This window comes from Manis pentadactyla, chromosome 10 (genome assembly GCF_030020395.1).
Source record: "Manis pentadactyla isolate mManPen7 chromosome 10, mManPen7.hap1, whole genome shotgun sequence".
Lineage (NCBI taxonomy): Eukaryota > Metazoa > Chordata > Mammalia > Pholidota > Manidae > Manis > Manis pentadactyla.
The window spans coordinates 114,751,896-114,773,707 of record NC_080028.1 but is presented as its reverse complement, the minus strand read 5'-3'; the positions used below and the strand labels follow the sequence as shown (position 1 = coordinate 114,773,707).

The 21,812-nt window shown below is 38.7% G+C and overlaps 2 protein-coding genes across 3 annotated transcripts in view; one reads left to right on the top strand and one right to left on the bottom strand.

Annotated features, from left to right (window-relative positions):
• Window positions 1–15,167, bottom strand: part of METTL25 (methyltransferase like 25) — a 115,460-nt gene extending 100,293 nt beyond the window's left edge. Inside the window, exon 1 of one of the 2 annotated variants that reach the window (XM_036890028.2) lies at window positions 14,758–15,167. In XM_036890028.2, coding sequence (XP_036745923.2) covers window positions 14,758–15,016 — 259 coding nt within the window. In that variant the 5' untranslated portion in view covers window positions 15,017–15,167. Of the gene's footprint in view, window positions 1–14,382; window positions 14,586–14,757 lie in introns of those variants that run through there. The other variant, XM_036890029.2, reaches the window with a different exon arrangement.
• CCDC59 (coiled-coil domain containing 59) lies at window positions 15,161–20,760 on the top strand. Its single transcript, XM_036890030.2, has 4 exons — window positions 15,161–15,356; window positions 16,273–16,552; window positions 19,006–19,105; window positions 20,195–20,760. The coding sequence occupies exons 1-4, from the start codon at window positions 15,200–15,202 to the stop codon at window positions 20,354–20,356; spliced, it is 699 nt and encodes a 232-aa protein (XP_036745925.2). The 5' UTR covers window positions 15,161–15,199; the 3' UTR covers window positions 20,357–20,760.
• Window positions 20,761–21,812: the final 1,052 nt, after the last annotated feature.

The window sequence follows — 21,812 nt, the reverse complement described above, 5'->3', positions numbered from 1 at the left end:
AAAAACTACCAAAGAACAAAACCCCCGGGCCAGATGGATTTACCTCGGAATTTTATCAGACATACAGGGAAGACATAATACCCATTCTCCTTAAAGTTTTCCAAAAAATAGAAGAGGAGGGACTATCCCAAACTCATTCTATGAAGCCAACATAACTCTAATACCAAAACCGGGCAAAGACCCCACCAAAAAAGAAAACTACAGACCAATATCCCTGATGAACGTAGATGCAAAAATACTCAACAAAATATTAGCAAACCGAATTCAAAAATACATCAAAAGGATTGTACCCCATGACCAAGTGGGATTCATCCCAGGGATGCAAGGATGGTACAACACTCGAAAATCCATCAACATCATCCACCACATCAACACAAAGAAAAGACAAAAACCACATGATCATCTCCATAGATGCTGAAAAAGCATTCGACAAAATTCAACATCCATTCATGATAAAAACTCTCAACAAAATGGGAATAGAGGGCAAGTACCTCAACATAATAAAGACCATATATCATAAACCCACAGCCAACATTATACAGAACAGCGAGAAGCTGAAAGCTTTTCCTCTGAGATCGGGAACTAGACAGGGATGCCCACTCTCTCCACTGTTATTTAACATAGTACTGGAGGTCCTAGCCACGGCAATTAGACAAAACAAAGAAATACAAGAAATCCAGATTGGGAAAGAAGAAGTTAAACTGTCACTGTTTGCAGATGACATGATACTGTACATAAAAACCCTAAAGACTCCACCCCAAAGCTACTAGAACTGATATCGGAATACAGTAAAGTTGCAGGATACAAAATTAACACACAGAAATCTGTAGCTTTCCTATACACTAACAATGAACCAATAGAAAGAGAAATCAGGAAAACAATTCCATTCACAATTGCATCAAAAAGAATAAAATACCTAGGAATAAACCTAACCAAAGAAGTGAAAGACCTATACTCTGAAAACTACAAGTCACTCTTAAGAGAAATTAAACGGGACACTAACAAATGGAAACTCATCCCATGCTCGTGGCTAGGAAGAATCAATATCATCAAAATGGCCATCCTGCCCAAAGCAATATACAGATTTGATACAATCCCTATCAAATTACCAGCAACATTCTTCAATGAACTGGAACAAATAATTCAAAAATTCATATGGAAACACCAAAGACCCTGAATAGCCAAAGCAATCCTGAGAAAGAAGAATAAAGTAGGGGGGATCTCACTCCCCAACTTCAAGTTCTACTATAAAGCCTTAGTAATCAAGACAATTTGGTACTGGCACAAGAACAGAGCCACCGACCAGTGGAACAGACTAGAGACTCTAGACATTAACCCAAACATATATGGTCAATTAATATTTGATACAGGAGCCATGGACATACAATGGCGAAATGACAGTCTCTTCAACAGATGGTGCTGGCAAAACTGGACAGCTACATGTAGGAGAATGAAACTGGACCATTGTCTAACCCCATATACAAAAGTAAATTCAAAATGGATCAAAGACCTGAATGTAAGTCATGAAACCATTAAACTCTTGGAAGAAAACATAGGCAAAAACCTCTTAGACATAAACATGAGTGACCTCTTCTTGAACATATCTCCCCAGGCAAGGAAAACAACAGCATAAATGAGTAAGTGGGACTATATTAAGCTGAAAAGCTTCTGTACAGCAAAAGACACCATCAGTAGAACAAAAAGGATCCCTACAGTATGGGAGAATATATTTGAAAATGACACATCCGATAAAGGCTTGACGTCCAGAATATATAAAGAGCTCACACGCCTCAACAAACAAAAAACAAATAACCCAATTAAAAAATGGGCAAAGGAACTGAACAGACAGTTCTCCAAAAAAGAAATACAGATGGCCAACAGACACATGAAAAGATGCTCCACATCGCTAATTATCAGAGAAATGCAAATTAAAACTACAATGAGGTATCACCTCACACCAGTAAGGATGGCTGCCATCCAAAAGACAAACAACAACAAATGTTGGCGAGGCTGTGGAGAAAAGGGAACCCTCCTGCACTGCTGGTGGGAATGTAAATTAGTTCAACCACTGTGGAAAGCAGTATGGAGGTTCATCAAAATGCTCAAAACAGACTTACCATTTGACCCAGGAATTCCACTCCTAGGAATTTACCCTAAGAACACAGCAATCAAGTTTGAAAAAGACAGATGCAGCCCTATGTTTATCGCAGCACTATTTACAATAGCCAAGAATTGGAAGCAACCTAAATGTCCATCGATAGATGAATGGATAAAGAAGATGTGGTACATATACACAATGGAATACTACTCAGCCATAAGAAAAGGGCAAATCCTACCATTTGCAGCAACATGGATGGAGTTGGAGGGTATTATGCTCAGTGAAACAAGCCAAGCGGAGAAAGAGAAATACCAAATGATTTCACTCATCTGTGGAATATAAGAACAAAGGAAAAACTGAAGGAACAAAACAGCAGCAGAATCACAGAACTCAAGAATGGACTAACAGGTACCAAAGGGAAAGGGACTGGGGAGGATGGGTGGGTAGGGAGGGATAAGGGGTGGGGAGAAGAAGGGGGTATTAAGATAAGATTAGCATGCATGGGGGGGTGGGAGAAAGGGGAGGGCTGTACAACACAGAGAAGGCAAGTAGTGATTCTACAACATTTACTATGCTGATGGACAGTGACTGTAAAGGGGTTAATAGGGGGGAGCTGGTATAGGGGAGAGCCTACTAAACATAATATTCGTCATGTAAGTGTAGATAAAAAAAAAAGAAGGAAAGAAAGGAAAGGGGGATTACTCCCTGATAGGATAAAACTAACTGTAAATCAACGATTAATGCATGCTTTAAATATCCCTAATTTTGATCACTTAAAGGATGTCAGATGAGTGGCTATGGAGGTACATTTTTCTGATAATACTCCTTTCTCTTAAAAAAAAAAAGCACTTGCTGTGTGGTGACCTCCAATGAGTTCTACACAATGGTATAAAGGGCATATCAAAGTGTGGGCAAAGGGTCTGTTTGTGTTTATACAGAGGATCAAAGCCTAATTTGGCTACCCAGAAAATGAACTAATATACGATATGAAGAAGAACTTCCAACATCAGCACTCTCGGGAAGAGTCATACCAGAAGATGATCATCAAATAACCTCAACAAAGATCCAGGCACTGCTACAGTTGTAGCTGCATTCATCCCACCAGTTCCTGGACTTGCCATGGGAATGAAGAAGGAATATCTGAGCTGGCCTGTGCATACAGTAAAACAACAAATTTGACTGGATCTGTTCTGTTGGAACTCAACCAAGAATTAGGAGAAGTGCAAGTTGTAGTGCTCCAAAATCTTACAACTACAGACTATCTACTGTTAAAAGAACATATGGGATGTGAACAGTTCCCAGGAATGGGTTGTTTTAATTTGTCTGATTTCTCTCAGACTGTTCAAGTTCAGTTGGACAATATCCACCATATCATAGATAAATTTTCACAAATGCCTAGGGTGCCTAACTGGTTTTCTTGGTTTCACTGGAGATGGCTGGTAATTATAGGTCTGCTTTCATTATGTAACTGTATTCCTATTATGTTAATGTGTGTGCCCAATTTAATTAGTAGTTTAAAACCTATACATGCTTAAGTTACTCTACAAGAAGATATGTAAAAGAAATAATCAATCTTCCCATGTTTTCTTCCATCTGCTACTTCTATAGCTTTTCTTCTTCCTTCCTAATTACAACCCTTAAATAGAATTTGTGCCTCATATAGAATTTACCGAGTATCATAATTCTTCCAAGTGGTAAAGATACCTCAAGACAAATGCTGGGCATAGAAGCCACAGGGCATAAATCTGCAAAGAAGTAAAAAGCTAACCTTTTCCAACAATATTGCTTCTCTCTCACTTACCAACTTTACATTTCCCTGTATGGCCCCGGAAGATGACTGGTTAGCCAGAGACAGGTAAGATTCCTCAAGGGAGGAACAACCTAAGACAGGCACAGTCACAGGGGGGCCATCAAGTGAGAAATTAGGGATCAACAGAGGTGAGGCTTAGAACCGCAACCCCCCTGTTCTGAGAGAAATCTTCTGCATCCGTGGATGTTTTATTGCCCTTGTCTAGTTTGGATTAACACTTAGTCTACAGGCACACACCTGATCATCTACATTTGCTCTCTTACAACACTACACTATGTTTTCTACCTTTATCTTGCATGTACCTACCACTTCAGCATTTTATTAAAAAATAATAATAATAATAATAAGGGAGAATTGTGGGATTCACATATAAATCAAGTATAAAAATCAAACGAATATTCATATTTGACCTGATTGTTTATAGTTCATAATGCGTGATCAAAACCAAAAGTTTCTGTGATGACTGCCCTTGTACGGTTCACCATCTAAGAACTTATTCACTATGTAAGAATTTGTTCACCATGTAAGAACTTGTTCATTATGCTTCAGAAAATTGGAGACTGATGAGAATTAGGCTTGGGGTTGATTAATGATTGTGCATTGAGCATTGACTCCCCTATACAGAATTTTATTGTTGTTAACAACCATTTGATCAATAAATATGAGAGATGCCCTTTCAAAAAAAAGAGAATAAAGAATGGGATGTGTGACCTAAGAGGCCAAGAATCACCATCTTTTACTCTTTTTTCACCTTTTGTTTTGCCCAGTGTTAATATTATGACAAAAAATTCAACCAAGTATTTTTCCTCTGGCTTCTAGAGATCATTTTAAATCTTCAGAACATGAAAATTAACTGTGACTACCAAAACAACCTAGGATTATTCTTTTTTTACTATTCTGAACATAAATTTCATATTTCTAAAGTTAATTTAACTTTGAAAAAATAATCCTTTCCTCTCCAGTATTTTTATTATCAAATAGATCTTATCTTTGTATTGGTTTACGTTACAAGGCTGAATGTTTTAGGTAACTCTCACTTAATAAAAAAATACAAATAATTTAAGGTACCAAAACATACAAGTCTGTTCTATTTGACAACATATATATTAAGAATGTAAAATGGTTTTAATAAATCGTGTTTGCATATTCCCAGAGATATCCTAAATGACATATACAACCACTTGATCCAGAAGAAGAATAAACCACATAAAATATTTTCCTGCTTGACTAAAAAAATTAATTTAAAAGAAATGCAGATACTTCTGTGAACAGGGGCTGGAAAAAAAGAAAGATTGAAAAGAACAAACAGAAGTATAAATAAACTGTACTGTTAAAGCTTGTGAGATTAAAAATGACCCTCCTCCTCAAAAGGGAATTATTTCATGATAATTTAATACTGGAATGATACCTCTAAACCTGTCTTTGGTAGAAAAGATTATAAAATATTAAACAGCATTAAAGGTGTGTAAGTACAGGTGTTGCAGAAAAAAGGATAGATTCACTGTGTTTTGATAACACCTCCATAATCAACAGATGCCAAGAGCAGTTAATTAAGAATAATAATCTTTTGAGAAATAACTGCTGACAGATACAGAGCCATCTGTGGTGAAATTATGAATAAATTGTAAAAACAATGCTGCTTTTTAAATTAAAAAAAATAGTTGTCAAGGCAGATTACTTCAGTTCTCACTAAAATAGCATAAAATATCTTAAGAAATATAGAGAAGAAGAAAACAATAAATGAGGAAGAGCTTGGCATGCCAGGAGGGAAAACCAGAATTGTATTGTAGAGAAATGGAAAAAAAAATACAACACGAAAGCAATACAACAATTGAAATAGACACAGCTGGACACACTAGATTTCAAATATAAAGAATGATGAAAAACTTGTTTGGAAAATGAAATAAACTGAGTTTGGATTTAAAAAAAAACACTGTCACAGAGCTAGAAGCTAAATAAAAAATTTATAAAGTTTGAAAAGCACTTTCTTGTACAATGCTCAGAACATAGGGTTTTCATATATCACTTAGTCTAGAAAAAGTGTAATAATGCAATTCTCAGACCACACCAAATGGGAAAAAACAGGAATAAAATTCTGCTGAGAAAGAAATACTCCATTTTTCCATTTTGTTTTATACTATAATTAGTAATGTCTTTTATTTCCCTTTTTGGAATGTGTTTTTTTGAAGGCACAGATTATGCCCTGTTCACTTTGAATTCACCCACAACATCTAGCCCAGTGTTACACTAAAAAAATGCTAAGTAATTTTTGTAAAAATAAATGAGGATATAAAATAATCAGGTGCCCACAGGTTGTAAGGCTTAGAGACTACTGACCTATCCTTAATTCTATTAACGATCACAGCATATTTGAAGAACACTGAACCCACACAGGTCATACAAGAGGTGTTCAAGGATTGCCTATCCCTCGCTCTCAATTATCTGTGGGGGTAAATTCATTTCAATTACTTCTGGTTCCTATAGCCCAGAGCAGTGATAATTTACATTACTCAAATAAGATGTATGAACTAATTCTAAAAACTTATGGCAGCAGGTGAATGGTAAGGGGGCAATGAGGGTGAATCCTAAAATCTCTTTAGTTAGGTGACCTTAAACACAGTATACCCAAAACTGAATACATTGTTTCCCCAAATAGCTCCCTCTCTTGATTTTCCTGATTTTGCTAATGGTATCATTATAATCTTCAAAACATTCCCACAATCAGAATCTTGGAATTATCTTTGATTTCTCCATTTCTCTAAACCCGATATAAGTATCAGTCACCAAGAACTATAGATTTTCTCTGTACAATTTAAACTATCACTTCCTTTGCATGTTCACTGTCCCTGTCTTGCCCCAGGCATGTCCTTCATCTTTAGACTAGCCAAAGGATCTTAAACAGGGTACCATTGAATTTGACTGCAGTATTTTTTTTTACTTTATTTTTACCTATGTAAAATGTTATGAATACTTTGCTCTATGTTCCTCACTGTTGTCATGTATGTTTCACAGGTTCCCACCTTCACCTGTTTGCTGATACTGCTCTACCTACTGAATGCCCATTACCTCTGTACTTAGCCTTATTAAGTTCAACACACACAGACACGGAGAGCCAACCAGGTGGCCTCCCTGTCTGCTGGACCCCAGAACTCACACACCAGGAGAGTCCCAGGAAAACCCCCGTGACACACGTGCTGTGCGATCTAATAAAGGTGGGACTAAACAGAGAGTGACTAGTTTGTTACTAATTTAATATAGTTTGACCCTGGCTTTGACAGAAGATGAGAAATAAACGGATGTTCACTAATAGTTGGGGTGGGGAAAAGAGGATTGCAGGAACAAAATCGAGGAGAGACGACACGGCACATCGAGGGAACAAGTATAAGGTATACGGGTCGGTGGAGAAACGCAAGAGAGTTCCTGATAATGCTCTAACAATCCCATGCTCCATCCCTTCAGCTCTGGCTGAAGACATGTATTAAAAATTGAGAACTGACATAAAATTATTTCAGCCATCTTCATTAAAGTTGATTTGGAGTAACAAACTCCTGGATTCATTCAGGGGGCACAACGAAAACTGGCTGAAGCTCACAAACTGAGAGCCATAATCTCTAGTACTTTTGAGGGCCAGGAAAATTATTTCAGATCAGGAAGCTAGCTAAGGGATGAGAACACACCCCTATATAGGGAGTTATTTACCACACAGAGATAATGCAACAAAACAGCCAGATATTGTGTTTCCAAGAGAAGTTACAATTCTAGATTTGTGTATGTGTGTGTTAAATCTTTCAAAATTGAAATGTTGGCTAAAAAAATATATATAAACACTTGTAAGTCATGCAAGACATATTGATAAGACACAGGGGCTGGGGGTGGCTATTTTTACACCTCAATTATTGATGAACACCCTAGCAGTTGCTTCTCAGATGAGGAAACTGAGGCTTCCAGTTACATGTCCTGTGTAAGATACACAGCTAATCAGAGTTAGAGATGGATTAGAACCACGTCTTCTGACTCTGGGCCTCTTTGGCCTCTATCTGAGGGAAGCAGAAATAGAAAAGATGGCTAATACTTATTACATGCCTATTCACTTATGTCCTAGGCTTTAACATGTATCTCATTTACTCTTACACAGCCCTTTCAGCCAGGAATTATGATTCTCACTTTTCAAATGAGGAAACTGAGGCTCTAAAGCTAAACTAATTTACAAAAGATTAGGTAGCACTAAAGTATCAGAGTCAGAATTCAGAACTCTATGCAATGGAGAACCCATCTTCTTCCCGTCCCCTCCTATCTGCTCATACTCATCTCCATTTCCAGCTGGAGAGGAGACAGCAGATGAGGACAGAGGTGAAGAACTTCATATTGTAGGAAACGGAGACCTCCTGCTGGCTTCTGAGCACAAAAGAACCAACCAGAACCATGATTTTGGAAGCTGACTGGAGAGCAGCCTGAATGGAGAAGCAACTGAAACATAAGAGTATGAAGACAAGAATAACAGCTCAAAGTTATTGCTAAAATCCTGTTACAAGATTTAAAAAGGTGACTGAACTATTCACTATGGGAATGGGAAGCAGTAGATAGATGGAGGAGGAAGAGCTGGGAGATTATGAATCTGAGTAACAGGAAGAATGTTAATGGCACTTACAGAGGAGCTCTTTAACTACCGAGGTGATGAGGTTAAAAATCAAAGTTAAACACAGAGCCCAGCAATCAAGAAGCCATGTAGGAAAGGAGGGTTTTTTTGTAAAACTGGGAAAGAATCTAAATAATGACAAACATGAGGATAGGTTCCCATAACCGTAACCTTCCAGTGAAACAAAGTTACAAGATATTATATAGAAGCTATCTCTACGGGTTTTTTCCTGCAATCTCACAAAGGACAGCTTTGGTAACCCTCTTTATAAATCTACACTTCACTTAATTCTTTATGTAATGATTGGACATAATTTAAACAAACAACAACAGAAAATGAACATCTAAACAAACATAAGGCACTCAAATTCATTCCGATTGGCTAAACGTAAGTATAACTTAAGTAGAATGAGGAGAAAAATGACGTAGATAAGTGGATTCTTCATGAACTTTGTTTTACTGAACTTCTTAATAACTAAAAGATCAAAAGTTGGGGATACCATTAAAAGTAATCAAAAGTTGGGGATACGATTAAAAACTAGATTATAAATTCAAGTTTTAGATGGTCTCATCTAAAAGGAACAATCAGAAAGCACTTTGTACATATCAAAAAGCAAAGTAGGATGACACATTTTCCTGAGTTCCCAGGTTTATTTGCAATGTTGCTGTCCCTTATATAAAATTACAGGAGCAACCCAGAAATAGGACTGACACTTGCCACTATCCTATTGTGGTATGGTATTACTTCTGCACTTGAAGTCTCCTAAAAGGACCCAGACAAACTGAAAAATGGAAAACAGAGTCCAGGAAAATACATAAGAAAAATAAATGGGTAAAAGTTAAAATACAACAGAGTATGAGACACTATTTCTCTGCTGTTCTCACTTTGTTTCCAACGTGCTTTCTGGCTTCAAGTGTACGAATTCAAAGTGAGCACAATTTCAACACACTGCAGTCACCACCTCACCACCAACAACAAACACTCCTGAGGATGGCCAAGAAGAAATTTCATTACGATGCAATCAAAGTAACTGAAGAGAAAGCTCAACTACATAATAATCTATCACAGGCATGATGTTCAATTAAAGTGGCAGTAAATGAATCACGCAGATGCTCACCAAAAAGAATCAATTCTAAATATTTACTCAGCATTCAAGTCTCGTAAGCATCATCTAATTGACAATAATAAGAAACAGGAGAAGCGGTCTAGGGCCTCAAGAAGCCGAAAGGAGAGAGTCAGGAGAGGTCCTGGAGGCTGGGGCAGAGTTAGACCATCCCTGGGCTTTGGCAGCGTCACCAAGGACAGCTTTGCAGGCGCACAAACTGGATTTCCTGAGAGCTGAACAGGTTTGCCACGATTGACTCTTAACAAAGTTACAAGATATTATATAGAAGCTATCTCTACGGGTTTTTTCCTGCAATCTCACAAAGGACAGCTTTGGTAACCCTCTTTATAAATCTACACTTCACTTAATTCTTTATGAATCACTTGCTTTACTAATCTATATGCCGGAAGCCGTTCAAGGTGCTGAGAATACAACAGTGGAAAAGGCAAGCTCTGTACCTTTGTTTTTAGGGAGATTATAACCTAGTTGCATCTACAGACAAGTTAATAGATGACATTAACAGTGTGACGTTTGTTAATATGGCAGAAAATACAGGTTGTTACAAGGACACATACATTTCCACAAGTTTCTCATTTATTTCTTTCACGGAAAGACCTAGTTACCTCATAACCACCACAACCATCATCACCATAACCTCTGTCATCATTCAGCAGCCGCGGTTGGTTTCCTGCACCCATGCTATACTCTCAGTCCTACGTTAGGTGCTACATATTACATCATCTAATTTTTAGTACAACTCTGAAAAATAGGTAAAAGTATATTTTTGAAAAAAGGAAAAACCAACAGTATCAGCTGTGATAGGCAAATGTCAACTCATACCTGGCCGGGTACTAACACCCAGGCCACAGTCTTCCCTACTGAACATGAAAGATTTCACAGCACTCCAACACCAGATCAGATAACTCCGTAATCATGCCTGAGCACAGACAAAAACATGAGCATTGTGCAAAAACAGATGAGTCCCGTGCAAGCAGCCCCATGGAGAAGTCCATGTGGAGAGAATGGTGGCTTCATGCCATCAGGAGCACCAACCAGCCACTATGGGCATGAGACAGTGTGGCAGATCCTCCAGCCTCCATCGAGCTTAACAGCCGCTGCCTCAGCCAACATCTTGTCAGTGACCTCATGAGACCCCAAAATAGATCCACTCAGCTAATCTGCCCCTAAATTCCTAACCCACAGAAACGGTATGAGATTGTGCAGTTTTAAGTCATTTGTTAGAGCAACAGATAATATGTAACATTAACATAACCATATATCAATGAGTATGTTTCCAGTTAAAAGATTTATAAGGTAGGGTGTACAATTAAATACTAATACTGTATTTTCCTCTAATTCTTAAAGTATATTTTCTTTTCGTTCTTTGAACATATTTACAATTGCCACTTAAATCAAACATCTGAGCCCAATCAGGATCAGCTCCTATTAACTCATTTTTTCCCCCCTGGGTCATACTTTGCTTTAATTCTTTGACCATAACTACTTAAACCCAGCATCAGGGCTCATTTGGAATCAATTTCCTGTCTAGCAGTCACACTTACCTGTTTCGCTGCACACCTTGTTTTTAAACTACTAGTAATTAAAAAACAGATGGGGATCATTTCTTGAATGCATCTATTTTGTTTCACTAAAGATTTTGTTATTGTTCTACTAAGAAATTAACTTGCCTGGACTTAAAGTGAAATCGATCTCCTGTTTAGAGTGCAGCAGTGAAGTCTCCACTCAGTGGCTGAGGTACCAGCCTGCCCCCTGATGGTATCCCTGAACTTGTATAGTTTAGCAGATTTGGATAAATTTTACAGTTAGATTGCGGAGCTCACCCTCACTGTCATTACCTTTGTTTCCAAGGCTCCCCAGCCTCAATTTCCACTTGCTCTGCCTAAATACATTCTGAATTCTGCCCTTAGATACATGAATTCACCCAGCTTCTGATATTTGCCACCCAAGCAGTGTGCACTTGGGAAACACACTCTGTCAACGGTGCCCCAAATTTGCAAATGTTGCCAAGAGCTCTTTCAAAGGTTCACCATCCCCCTAGTTTTACCTCTGTTTTTGACTCTCTGAAATCTCCCATGCATGTATAGGTTAGAGGTCATCCAAGAATGTAGGCAGATATTATACTCAGATTTTAGTGGCTCTCATGCTTCCCGAATGTACCTCTTAAATTTCTATCTGCTGTGATTTCTGAACTTTGTCATCACCACCTTGAGCTGGTAAGGATGTAGTTTTCCACTGACAGATCTAGGTTGTTTGCAGTAACCCCAGAAAAAAGGCCATTAACTCCCAATTCCTACTCAATCAGTAGAATCTTTCTATAGTAAATTCTTCTTATCCACCTTTGGTCACCTTCCAGAGCCTTCTGGAAATTTTTTTAATAATCTCGCCGGTGTTTATCATTGTTATCTGCTAAGACATTACCTCACCTCTTCAAGAGGTCATTACCTGAAGTTTCCCTGGACTACTTTATTAGCCTCCTATCATGTCTTCCTCTTTCCAGCCTCACCTTCCCATAGCCTCTTCACACATTTTACCAGACTCATCCCTTTGAAACATCCATCACATACCACCTCCACACAAAATCCTGGGCACTCTCCATTTTACTCAGGAAAAACCAAGCCCTCAGTATCATCTACAAGCACTATGTGAAGCTGCCCCAGGCCACCTCTCAAACCTTACCTCTTACCATCTCTTATCAGTCTCACCTAGACCTTTCTGGTGTGCTTCCAACTCCACCCAGCACGCTCCAGCTTGGGCACCCCCTCTTCACTCAGCCAGAAACTGTCTCCCCTCAGCTGGCTACATGACTGCCTCCCTCACTTTCTTCAATCTCTGTTTGAATTTTGTTGTTGGAAAACACTTCCCTCATCACCCTACCTAAAACAGCATTTCTCTCCTAGTCATCATACTCACTGTTTACTGCCCCCTGATATCATTCACTTACATATCTGTATACACACACTTTACTATGCATCTACCCGCACTGAAACATAAACTCCACGGGGGCAGAGATTTTTGTCGTGTGCAATATCATAACTGTAGGGCCTAGAAAAAGAGTCTGGTAGGTAGAAGGTTCTCAGAAAATGAAATGAATTAATGGGTTATGTGTGCTATTTGTTAGGCATTATTCTTCACCTTTCCACATTACTAACACATGTAACTTTCATAGTGCCCATCAAGTAGATACTACGATCATCCCCGTTTTATAGATGAAGAACTGGAGCACAAAGAGTTGGAGCCCAAGTTAACAAAGCTAATAAGCGTGGAATCAGGACTGGAACCCAGGCCATCTGTCTGCAATCCCACTGCATTAGTTTGCTGGGGCTGCCATAACAAAACAGCATGGGCAGGGTGGCTTGTTAACAACAGAAATTTATTTTCTCACAATTCTGGGGAACTGGAAATCTCAGATGAAGGTGTCAGCAGAGCTGGTTCCTGGTGAAACCCCCATACTTGACTTGTGGGTGGCTACCTTCGCACTGTCCTCACATGGTTTTCCTCAATGTCTTTTCCTCTTCCTATTAAATTGGGGCTCTACCCTTATGATCTGTTTAACCTTAATTACCTCCTTAAAGGCCTTACCTCCAAATACAGTCACATTGGGAGTATGACTTCAAGTTATGAACTTTGGGGGAACATAATCCAATCCATAACACACATAATGTATGCCTTTGAAATATAGGTATTTTCAATATCTTGCCTTTTTATTTCAGACAATTAAGGTTATTTTCTCTAGTCCTTTATAGATGAATAGAGAAGAGGCTTTCAGAACCCTGACCAAGTTCCCCCTGGTCATTTTACTGAAATGGCTACACTAAGGATTTCCAAAAAACAACTTTGTCTCATAAAACACCAAAATGATTGTGCCAAACATCTGTTAGTGTACTTTCACACACTGTGAATTAACTCAGAACAGCTCTGGGAATTGTGTTTATTTGTAACTCCTCCTATAGGACCAACAGAAAGCCATACTTCTTTTGAGTCTCCGATGGAAATCCATTCCAGGCTCCTGCTGCTCTTTAAACACACTGTGCCCGCTCCCACCGCAGGCCTTTGCACTCGCTGCTCTCCTTATCTCAAATGCTCCCTCCAAATAGCTTCATGACTCATTTTCTCCTGAGGTTTTTTTTTCCCCAGAGTCATCTATCTACATGAAGTCTTGTTGGAACAGCGTATTTAAAATTGCAAACATACTTTCTCCTACACTTCCCGTTTATTCCTCCCTTTTCTATTTGATTTTTCTCTGTAGCACTTTTTAAAAGATTGTCTACCTCCTCCCTCCAGAATGCAAGCAAAATAAAGGACAGCATTTTTGCTTGTTTTATTTACTGCTCTTTTCCTAGCTCTTGTAAGAGAGCTAGCGCATAGTAGACGCTCAGTAAACATTTAGCTGAATGAAGGAATTTCATCAAGATTACACAGCTAGTATGTGATAGAACTGGAATTTGAATCCTATCTGACTCTAAAATCTAACAACTGTTTAATTATACTGTACATAGCAGCTATGTAATGTAAGCCTTAGTAAGACACAAATCCTGCCAAAGAGCAAAAAAATGCTCATCCCTGACACAAACAATAGACCCCGTATTGGTGGCCCGAAATCCCTCGGTGGCTCACTGCCGCCTGGCGCCCTGTCACGCTCCTAAACACCGAGGCGAAAGCAGCTTCTGTACGCAACCGCTATCATAATTGACTAATTTTCTCCTGGCCATTACCATCATTTGAAATTATCATGACGTATTTCGTTAAGTGTTATGTATCTCCTGCCGTGTTCCACATGTGATCTGTAAGCGCAGTTCCCCTTGTTTCCCTCCGGTCATACAAACATTGGTGAATTATTAATTAAAGAAACGCCCCTGCTCTGCTTCTTATTCTCTTAAACTGTAGAAATGCACAAGCACCGAAGGTAGCAAGAGGGACCCGGAAAGACCTTTCCCTGCATCGGTACCGCCCCCCGGCCTCTGCCCGCCCCGCCGCGCACCTGCTTCCGCCCCGCTTCCGCCCCACCTCCGCCTCAGAAACGCTTCTCCGGGGAGAAGATCCGCCCACCAGCCCCGCCCCAGCCCCGGCCCCGCCCACCCGTCGTTCACCTGATCTCCTCTTGGTTCCCAGCAGGGGGCGCCAATCAGAGGGCGGTGCCTCCGCCTCCGACGCGAACCGCTTCAGTGTCGCCAGCACCACGTCTGGGGGCAAGTCGACCAGTTGCTCCCACACGGACTCTGTGTAGAAGTCCACCGTATGTGCATTGGAAATGGACAGGGCTTCCCTCAGGAACCGCAGCAGCCCCTGCAGCGTGGCACGCAACGTGGACAGGTCCTGGGTCACTGGGAGTGGGCCGGAAGCCGCCATGACGCTCACCCTCCCGGGCTGTAGGTGGCGCAAACGCGGCCGCAAGGCGCGGGCTTGGTCGCAAGTAGCATAGGCCAGATAAGTAGAACCTCGAGCTGGACGTCAGTTGGGTGGTTGGTTGCTTCTACCTGATGACGTATTTTGACCGCGTTCGTCGTGATCTGGCGACGCAGTTGGTCGGCCATGGCGCCGGTGAGGCAGGCAACGAGGTGGCAGTCGATGGGGAGCTCGCGGACGAGCGGTGAAAGAGTTTCTTCGGTCGGATTCAGGAATAAGAATGTGAGGCAGAGGACGTGGCGACCTAACCATCCGCAGGCCTTCGTGGGGAGCGTCCGCGAAGGTATGTCAGAAGACAGCCTCTACAAGTCCTCAAGTGTGCGGAATTCTTAGGATACGCGGCTTGCCCCAGCAGGGAAGGATTTAGGGACCCGACAGGCCCTACTCGGAACTGAGGAAGCTGGCCCTAAGCCCGCAGGATTCTCAGAGCTGTGGATGGAAAGACGAGCTGGGTTGCCAGCTAAATGTTTAAATGCCGGCCCGCACTTAACCCCATTCTTGATCAGAGCCCTTCTCCTTGCATTTTTTCCGAGAAATCTTAAGGACCGTTTGTGCTGTATTGCACTAAAGGGTGGAGAGCAGGACAGGGCTGGAAATAAACTGCCCCAATTCCTTTCTAATGACAAATACCGTGGAAACTGGTCTTGCTCTTCTCTTTAGTTTTTAAATTTTGTCTTGCTGTCTTAAGTTCCCTCACTTCCCATTTGGAATGTATAAATCTTAAGTTCAGTCCTCTGAAAATTGCTAGCTGTTGAGAAAGTCGTACACCATCTCTCTTTAGAGCTGAATTACTTTCGAAAGTTAGTCGTATTCACTAAGGTAGAGTAATAGATGTAAGGGTGATTTTTTTTTGTACCTACTGAAGACCTAGAGTAAGTGTTTTAGATGGATTAAGCAATTGGTTTCGATATGTGAATACAATAAATTGATGTTGCACAACACTCCATTTTTCCTTCTTTAAGATTCTTATTTGAGTGCCTGCAGGACAAATGTTAGTCTGGTCATTTTGCAGAAGACTTACATGCTGTTGATTACATTAGATTAAACTTGTTTTCTTGAAGTAGCCTTTGAAAGTAAAAAATAAGGTAGTTCTAGCTTCTGGATGTGATGATAGAAAAAGTTTTTCATTTTAAATTAACCAGCTACACTTATTGTGCAATTTTCTAAGAAAGTAATTTATGACTGTTATTCTTCACTAGGACAAGGCTTTGCTTTTCAAAGAAAACTAAAGATTCAGCACAATTACAAGAAATTGCAATGGAGGGGAAAGAAGGCTCAAACCTCAAAGGAGTCACAGTTCACAGATCACTACCCTGATCATCTGAAGCATCTCTATTTAGCTGAAGAGGAAAGACTCAGGAAGAAACTTCGGAAAGTTGACCAGACTTTGTCAGAAGGACAAGTTGATCAACCTTTGCCAGAAGAACAATGTAGTGTTGAGCAGCCTCAGTCAAAAGAACAGTGTAGCACAAAAGAAAAGTATGTATTATCATCTTTTGAAATCTTATTTTAGGTGTAAGTAGAGTTTTATGAAAAAGATTATAGGACAGTTTATGTAGGAATTGGAAACTTTCTTGTAGCATTTTAGAAGTTCACAGTGTAATCGTGTGAAAATATTTCAATGGAGGCTTTCTTTTTATCTTAAATGAGTGAATTAGGCTAGTCGAGCTTAATGGAAGAAGTAATGGAATAGGAATTATGAGATCCAGGTTTTGATTTCAGCCTCTTAAGTACATTTAACTTGGACTGTGATTAACTCCTGTTACTAATACATATATATGCTTTAGAAACATTAATATATGTTTAAACAACTAATTTTTGAGAGGTATTATCATGGACTCTGGAGCTGGACTTAACATGTTGGTGCCCAATGTCCTGTTCTCTACAGTGAAAATAATGATAGTAAGTATGTGATTCAGAGCTGCCAACGCAACACCAAGATGGACTTTTCACGCAGAGTCTATGGTACTACCGACCTATTTTGTGATGTTACAAAGACTAAATGAATTCATTTATCATTTACATGAGGTACTGAAAAGATATATGGTACATAGGAAATGATACATGAGTGTTACCTAGTACTACTACTATTATTATTACTATTAATCAGGATTTTTTTCTATAGGACATAGACTGGTCTGCAATTAAAAAGCAAATGACGCATCTCTATAAAACTTCAGTTTTATAAGAGCAAACTTACAAAGCATTCTCTGCACATACTTCAATTAAAAAAAACTGTACTTAAATCTAAACTTGCAGAGCAGCCAGTTGTTACATAAGATAACTTTTTGTTTCACTGAAATTCTGTACTTTAAAGTTGTGAACTATTTGTGGCAAAAGTAACAGGAAATAAGACCCTTGAAAAAAGTGCATTCGGGAATAAAGGCAGAGACACTGAAAATTCAGTTTTTGGTACACTTGTCCCTCATATTATTAAATAATGGCTATAAATCTCTGGTAAGTGAGTAGCAATAGCAGTGTAGATTTGAGTTATTCCTAGTAATAAGAGAAGTGAAGAGTGTTAAATCTTGAGACAAGACACAAAGGTAAAAATAATATTCCTAAAGATAACTTCTTTTGAGGTAAAAGCAGGAAAAAGTTGCTTTAGAAGTTAAATAGAATTGTCAAAAATTGGAGAGGGGAATCCAGTGACAGCCAAGCAGCAGAGGAAAGTTGTGCAAAGTAGGGATTGGTCAACTGTCAAATACTGTAAAGCCCAAGTTAAACAGGACCAAAAACAGGTTTATGGATTCATGACTTGTGATCTAGGCAATCGAGATTTTCAGTAGATGATCCTGGTTAAGTTTCTGGTCTTACATGTGGCATCTGAAGCCATGGGCATGGATATGACTGTCCAGATACAGAGACCAAGAAAAGAAACACTTAGGGAAAAACCAGGAGCAAGGAAGAAAAAGAGCTCTAGGGAAGGAGAATGTCACCAAGACTAAGGAAGTGGCATTTTCAGAAGCAGTGAATGGTCAGTTAAATGAGACTGAATAGTCAGCACCCATTGACTGGATGATCCTGTTTGGCTAGAATGTCAGCACTGCCTAGGTTTTGGGCAGTGTCACTGGAGTGGTGAGAGCGAGTCAGACAGGAGAGGCAAGGAGTGCACTGGCAGTAACCATCGCTGTCTCTCTGCTATTCCTTCTGGGTGTCTTACTGAAAAGACAGGGAGTGAGAGACAAGTAACAGAGAGGAGATGTAGAGTGTTGCTGAGTAATTTGCATATTTGATTACTTTAAGAAGGAAGCTACTAAAGTTAAATTGGACTTGGAGTTGGTATAGAGAAAAGTTGAGTGACTGGGAGAAGGGAGATTATTACGGAATCAGACACCCCGAGGAAATGGATGGAATCTGGGGCTGGGTGATTGAGAATTAGCTTAGGCAAGAGTGAGAAGTACTTCAAGATAGAACAGTTCTAAATAGGGACTAGTCCCTTAGGTGTGGTCCTTTAGGACTAAGCAGATGAAATGGAATAGAGCCGAACTGGTCAGGGAACTGTAGGATTGAAGTTCATATATCCCCACAACTCCCACATGTCCTTCAACTTAATGCCATTTTCAGTCTCATTTCTACGATTCATATGTTGGTTTCCTGTATTTTGTTTTGACTTACTTTTATATACATATATCTATATTAGAATCTTGTCAAAGCTTTCTGCATTTTCTCTGCTTGAAATATGCTCTAATGGTCTTTTGGAGAAATAACATTTAAGTACTTTTTAATCATATTTTGAAAGCTATATATTTAGTATGTTATTTGGACATTTTACTAATGAGATTTATGTCTTCTTTCAACCTCTCTTCCCCCCTGTATTTGCATTAATGAGATTTTACTATGAAGTACTATATTTGACATAATTGTGTCATAGTTTTTGGTTATATCATTTTTCATCCTTGTGATTTTTTTTTTGTCTTTGTCTTATTAAGCTCCATTACTGTTCCAAAGAAAAATAAAAAGAAAACATCAAATCAAAAAGCACAGGAAGAATATGAACAGATACAAGCTAAGCGTGCTGCTAAGAAACAAGTAAGGTTTACTTTTAAAATAACTTAGATCATTTTCTCCTAATTTTCTTATATGTGTATGTCAGCTCTGCTTCTTAGTATGGGACACACAGTACGTCCTCTATGAATATTGTTGAATAAGTGAATGGTATGAGCAGAGCTGGAAAATTTCAAAATGTTCAGATTCCTTGAGAGGTGATATTGGTAGGTCAAGAGGAAGATTTTAAAGATACTGCTCTTAGATTAATAATACGAGCACCTGGGACAATGTTTTGTAAAAGTATGGACCAAGAACTTACACTTTTAGCAGATGTCTCAAGAAATTCTTATGTATAATAAAATTTGAGAACTGACATAAGAAAAATATAAATGATTTTAGGAATTTTACATTGAAGCAAGTAAAGCCAGAAAAAAGGTGTTAGAATAAAATATTTCTTTATTCTCTCAAGTGTAGGTCTTGCCTATTAAAAAACCTGTTAGATTAATTTAGCAAAAAAGTTACCACTATTATTCAGAAATCCAAAATTATAATAGCTATTTTCAATGAGTTAGAACAAAATTATACACAGCTTTAACAAAATTATTTTGTTTAATCTGCAGTTAGTTCTTATTTTGTGTATGGAAGCTGTATTAATCTATTACTTTAAATAAAGGATAGCACATCAATCCGTCAAAAATACCCCAGAGATGTCACTGACATATTTCTTTCATGGTTTAGCTTTTGAATTTGTATAATTAAGAAATCTGGAAGTTTACCATCTAAAATCCTTACAGTTATTCTTCAACTGATGGCAGACTGGGATGAAGCAGTCGCGTTTCTCCACGGACATACTGGACCTTTGTTTCAGAGCTTGTTTTTTTTTTTGTAACCAACCATCTGAAATCTGCCACTGTTGGAAGTGGTGTGCTCTCATTTTATTTGTATACAAATAATTAAATGTTAACATAAAGGCAAAGAGGATGCACTATTTCAGTTAAAGATAACACCTTACATTTTACAAAATATAAGACAAACCTAGAGTGTTTGCAGGGTGACAGCTATTTCAACACAATTACTGAAGTACATCTACTGTTTGTTACTAATGAAAGTTACATATGTCAATCATTTCAGGAATTTGAAAAGAGAAAACAAGAGAGAGAAGAAGCCCAAAGGCTCTACAAAAAGAAGAAAATGGAAGTTTTCAAAATATTGAGTAAAAGGACTAAAAAAGGCCAACCAAACTTGAATTTACAAATGGAGTATCTTCTTAAAAAAATACAAGAAAAAAATTAAATCAGACATGTCTTTAATCAAGGGTTAAAATAGCTGCTGTCTGCTGAGTAATTTTGTATATGTACTTTACCTCTAACAACTAAACTTGTCAACACAAACATTGCTAAGTGACACTGCATATAAAATGTCCAAATATTTTTGTTCTTGTAAAAGAAAACTTTCTCCATAGGTTCTACATAATATGATTTGTTTTTTATTTGCCTCAGAAGGAAGGTTGGCCTAAAGAACTGAAAGAACCTTCAATTGGAATGACAGGTTTAAGTATCTAATACTTTTGTACCATATGAAATTCAGATGAAATAAAATATTTTTAAAAGAACACAGCTTTCAATGAATCATTTCAATGAAATGTTTAAATTTAGCAATCAATTATTTTGTTATTAAAATTCATTTTAATGATGAAGGAGGTAAAGACTCACCTTTTATTTTAAATTAAGCACATGCTATAGAGGGATAGGCTTTCTAGGAATTTGAGAGCCGCTACCAGGTAGCTGAAACTGCCTTCTGCCCCCACCGTGTATTACAGGGTGGTCTTTATAAAGCAGAGTTTGGTGTAAGAATTCAGAGTCTCATATTTAAAATCATTCCTGTAAGTGGAAGTACATACTTGTTAGTGTAAGATCTTGTGAATGATAATGGAAACCGAGCAGTGTCACAGCAGGAATTAAGCTTTCCAGATTCTTGTGCACCCTACTGTGTAAACATCATCACCAGGCACCAGTGGTGTCTCTGTTGGTACCTCTGTGAGCCCTGGGGAAGTGCTGGAATACTGCTGCTCTCCTGTTTACTTGCGTCTCAGCCAAGGAGAAAGGCTTGACTCCTTATAAACAAAAAGAACTGTATAATATTTGTAAACTGCTGTATAATAGTTTTATAATGGTAATGATGTGGCCTGATTTAGGGAGGCTTTTGCACTGCACTGATCATTGAACTTAAAAGTGTAATAAGCGATGCTGAGGAAGCACAACTTAATAAGAAAAGGACTTTATTTATTGCATAGAAAAACAGTGCTAAGAAATTTGCAATACATTTTTAAATTGCGTTAAAACAACCAACTCAGTCTAAATTTGGCTATGTTGGTGAAGGCAGTACATTGTGAAGCAGAGTAAATTATTTCAGTTAATTGCTTTATAATGATTTCACATGCTTTTCTTTAGAGACTGTCAAGATAGGAGAAAACATGGGAAGAGATCTATTTCCCATGGGAAGAGGATTAACTACTGTTGTATGACTAAGAAGTCATAAAAGTTCATTTTAACAACTTGTGGAACAGCTGCTATATATGCAAGGTCCATGTTAAGAAATTACTCTTTAAAAAAAAAAAATTTCTTCCAAGGAACTTAAAGGGCAGTAGACACCAAGTAACATAGGACAAGAAGCAGTCAGTGATGATCAGGTACACGCAGAAGGCTCAGACTTTATTGCACCAGAGACCCTCCCGCAGAGCTGCTTTCAG

What these genes read in the sequence shown, in the direction of transcription:
- CCDC59 (XM_036890030.2), top strand. Translation starts at nt 15,200, where the DNA reads ATGGCGCCGGTGAGGCAGGCAACGAGGTGGCAGTCGATGGGGAGCTCG. An exon ending in CAGTGTAGCACAAAAGAAAA is followed by an intron (nt 16,553 to 19,005) that starts GTATGTATTATC and finishes TGTCTTATTAAG; the next exon opens with CTCCATTACTGTTCCAAAGA. An exon ending in AGCGTGCTGCTAAGAAACAA is followed by an intron (nt 19,106 to 20,194) that starts GTAAGGTTTACT and finishes CAATCATTTCAG; the next exon opens with GAATTTGAAAAGAGAAAACA.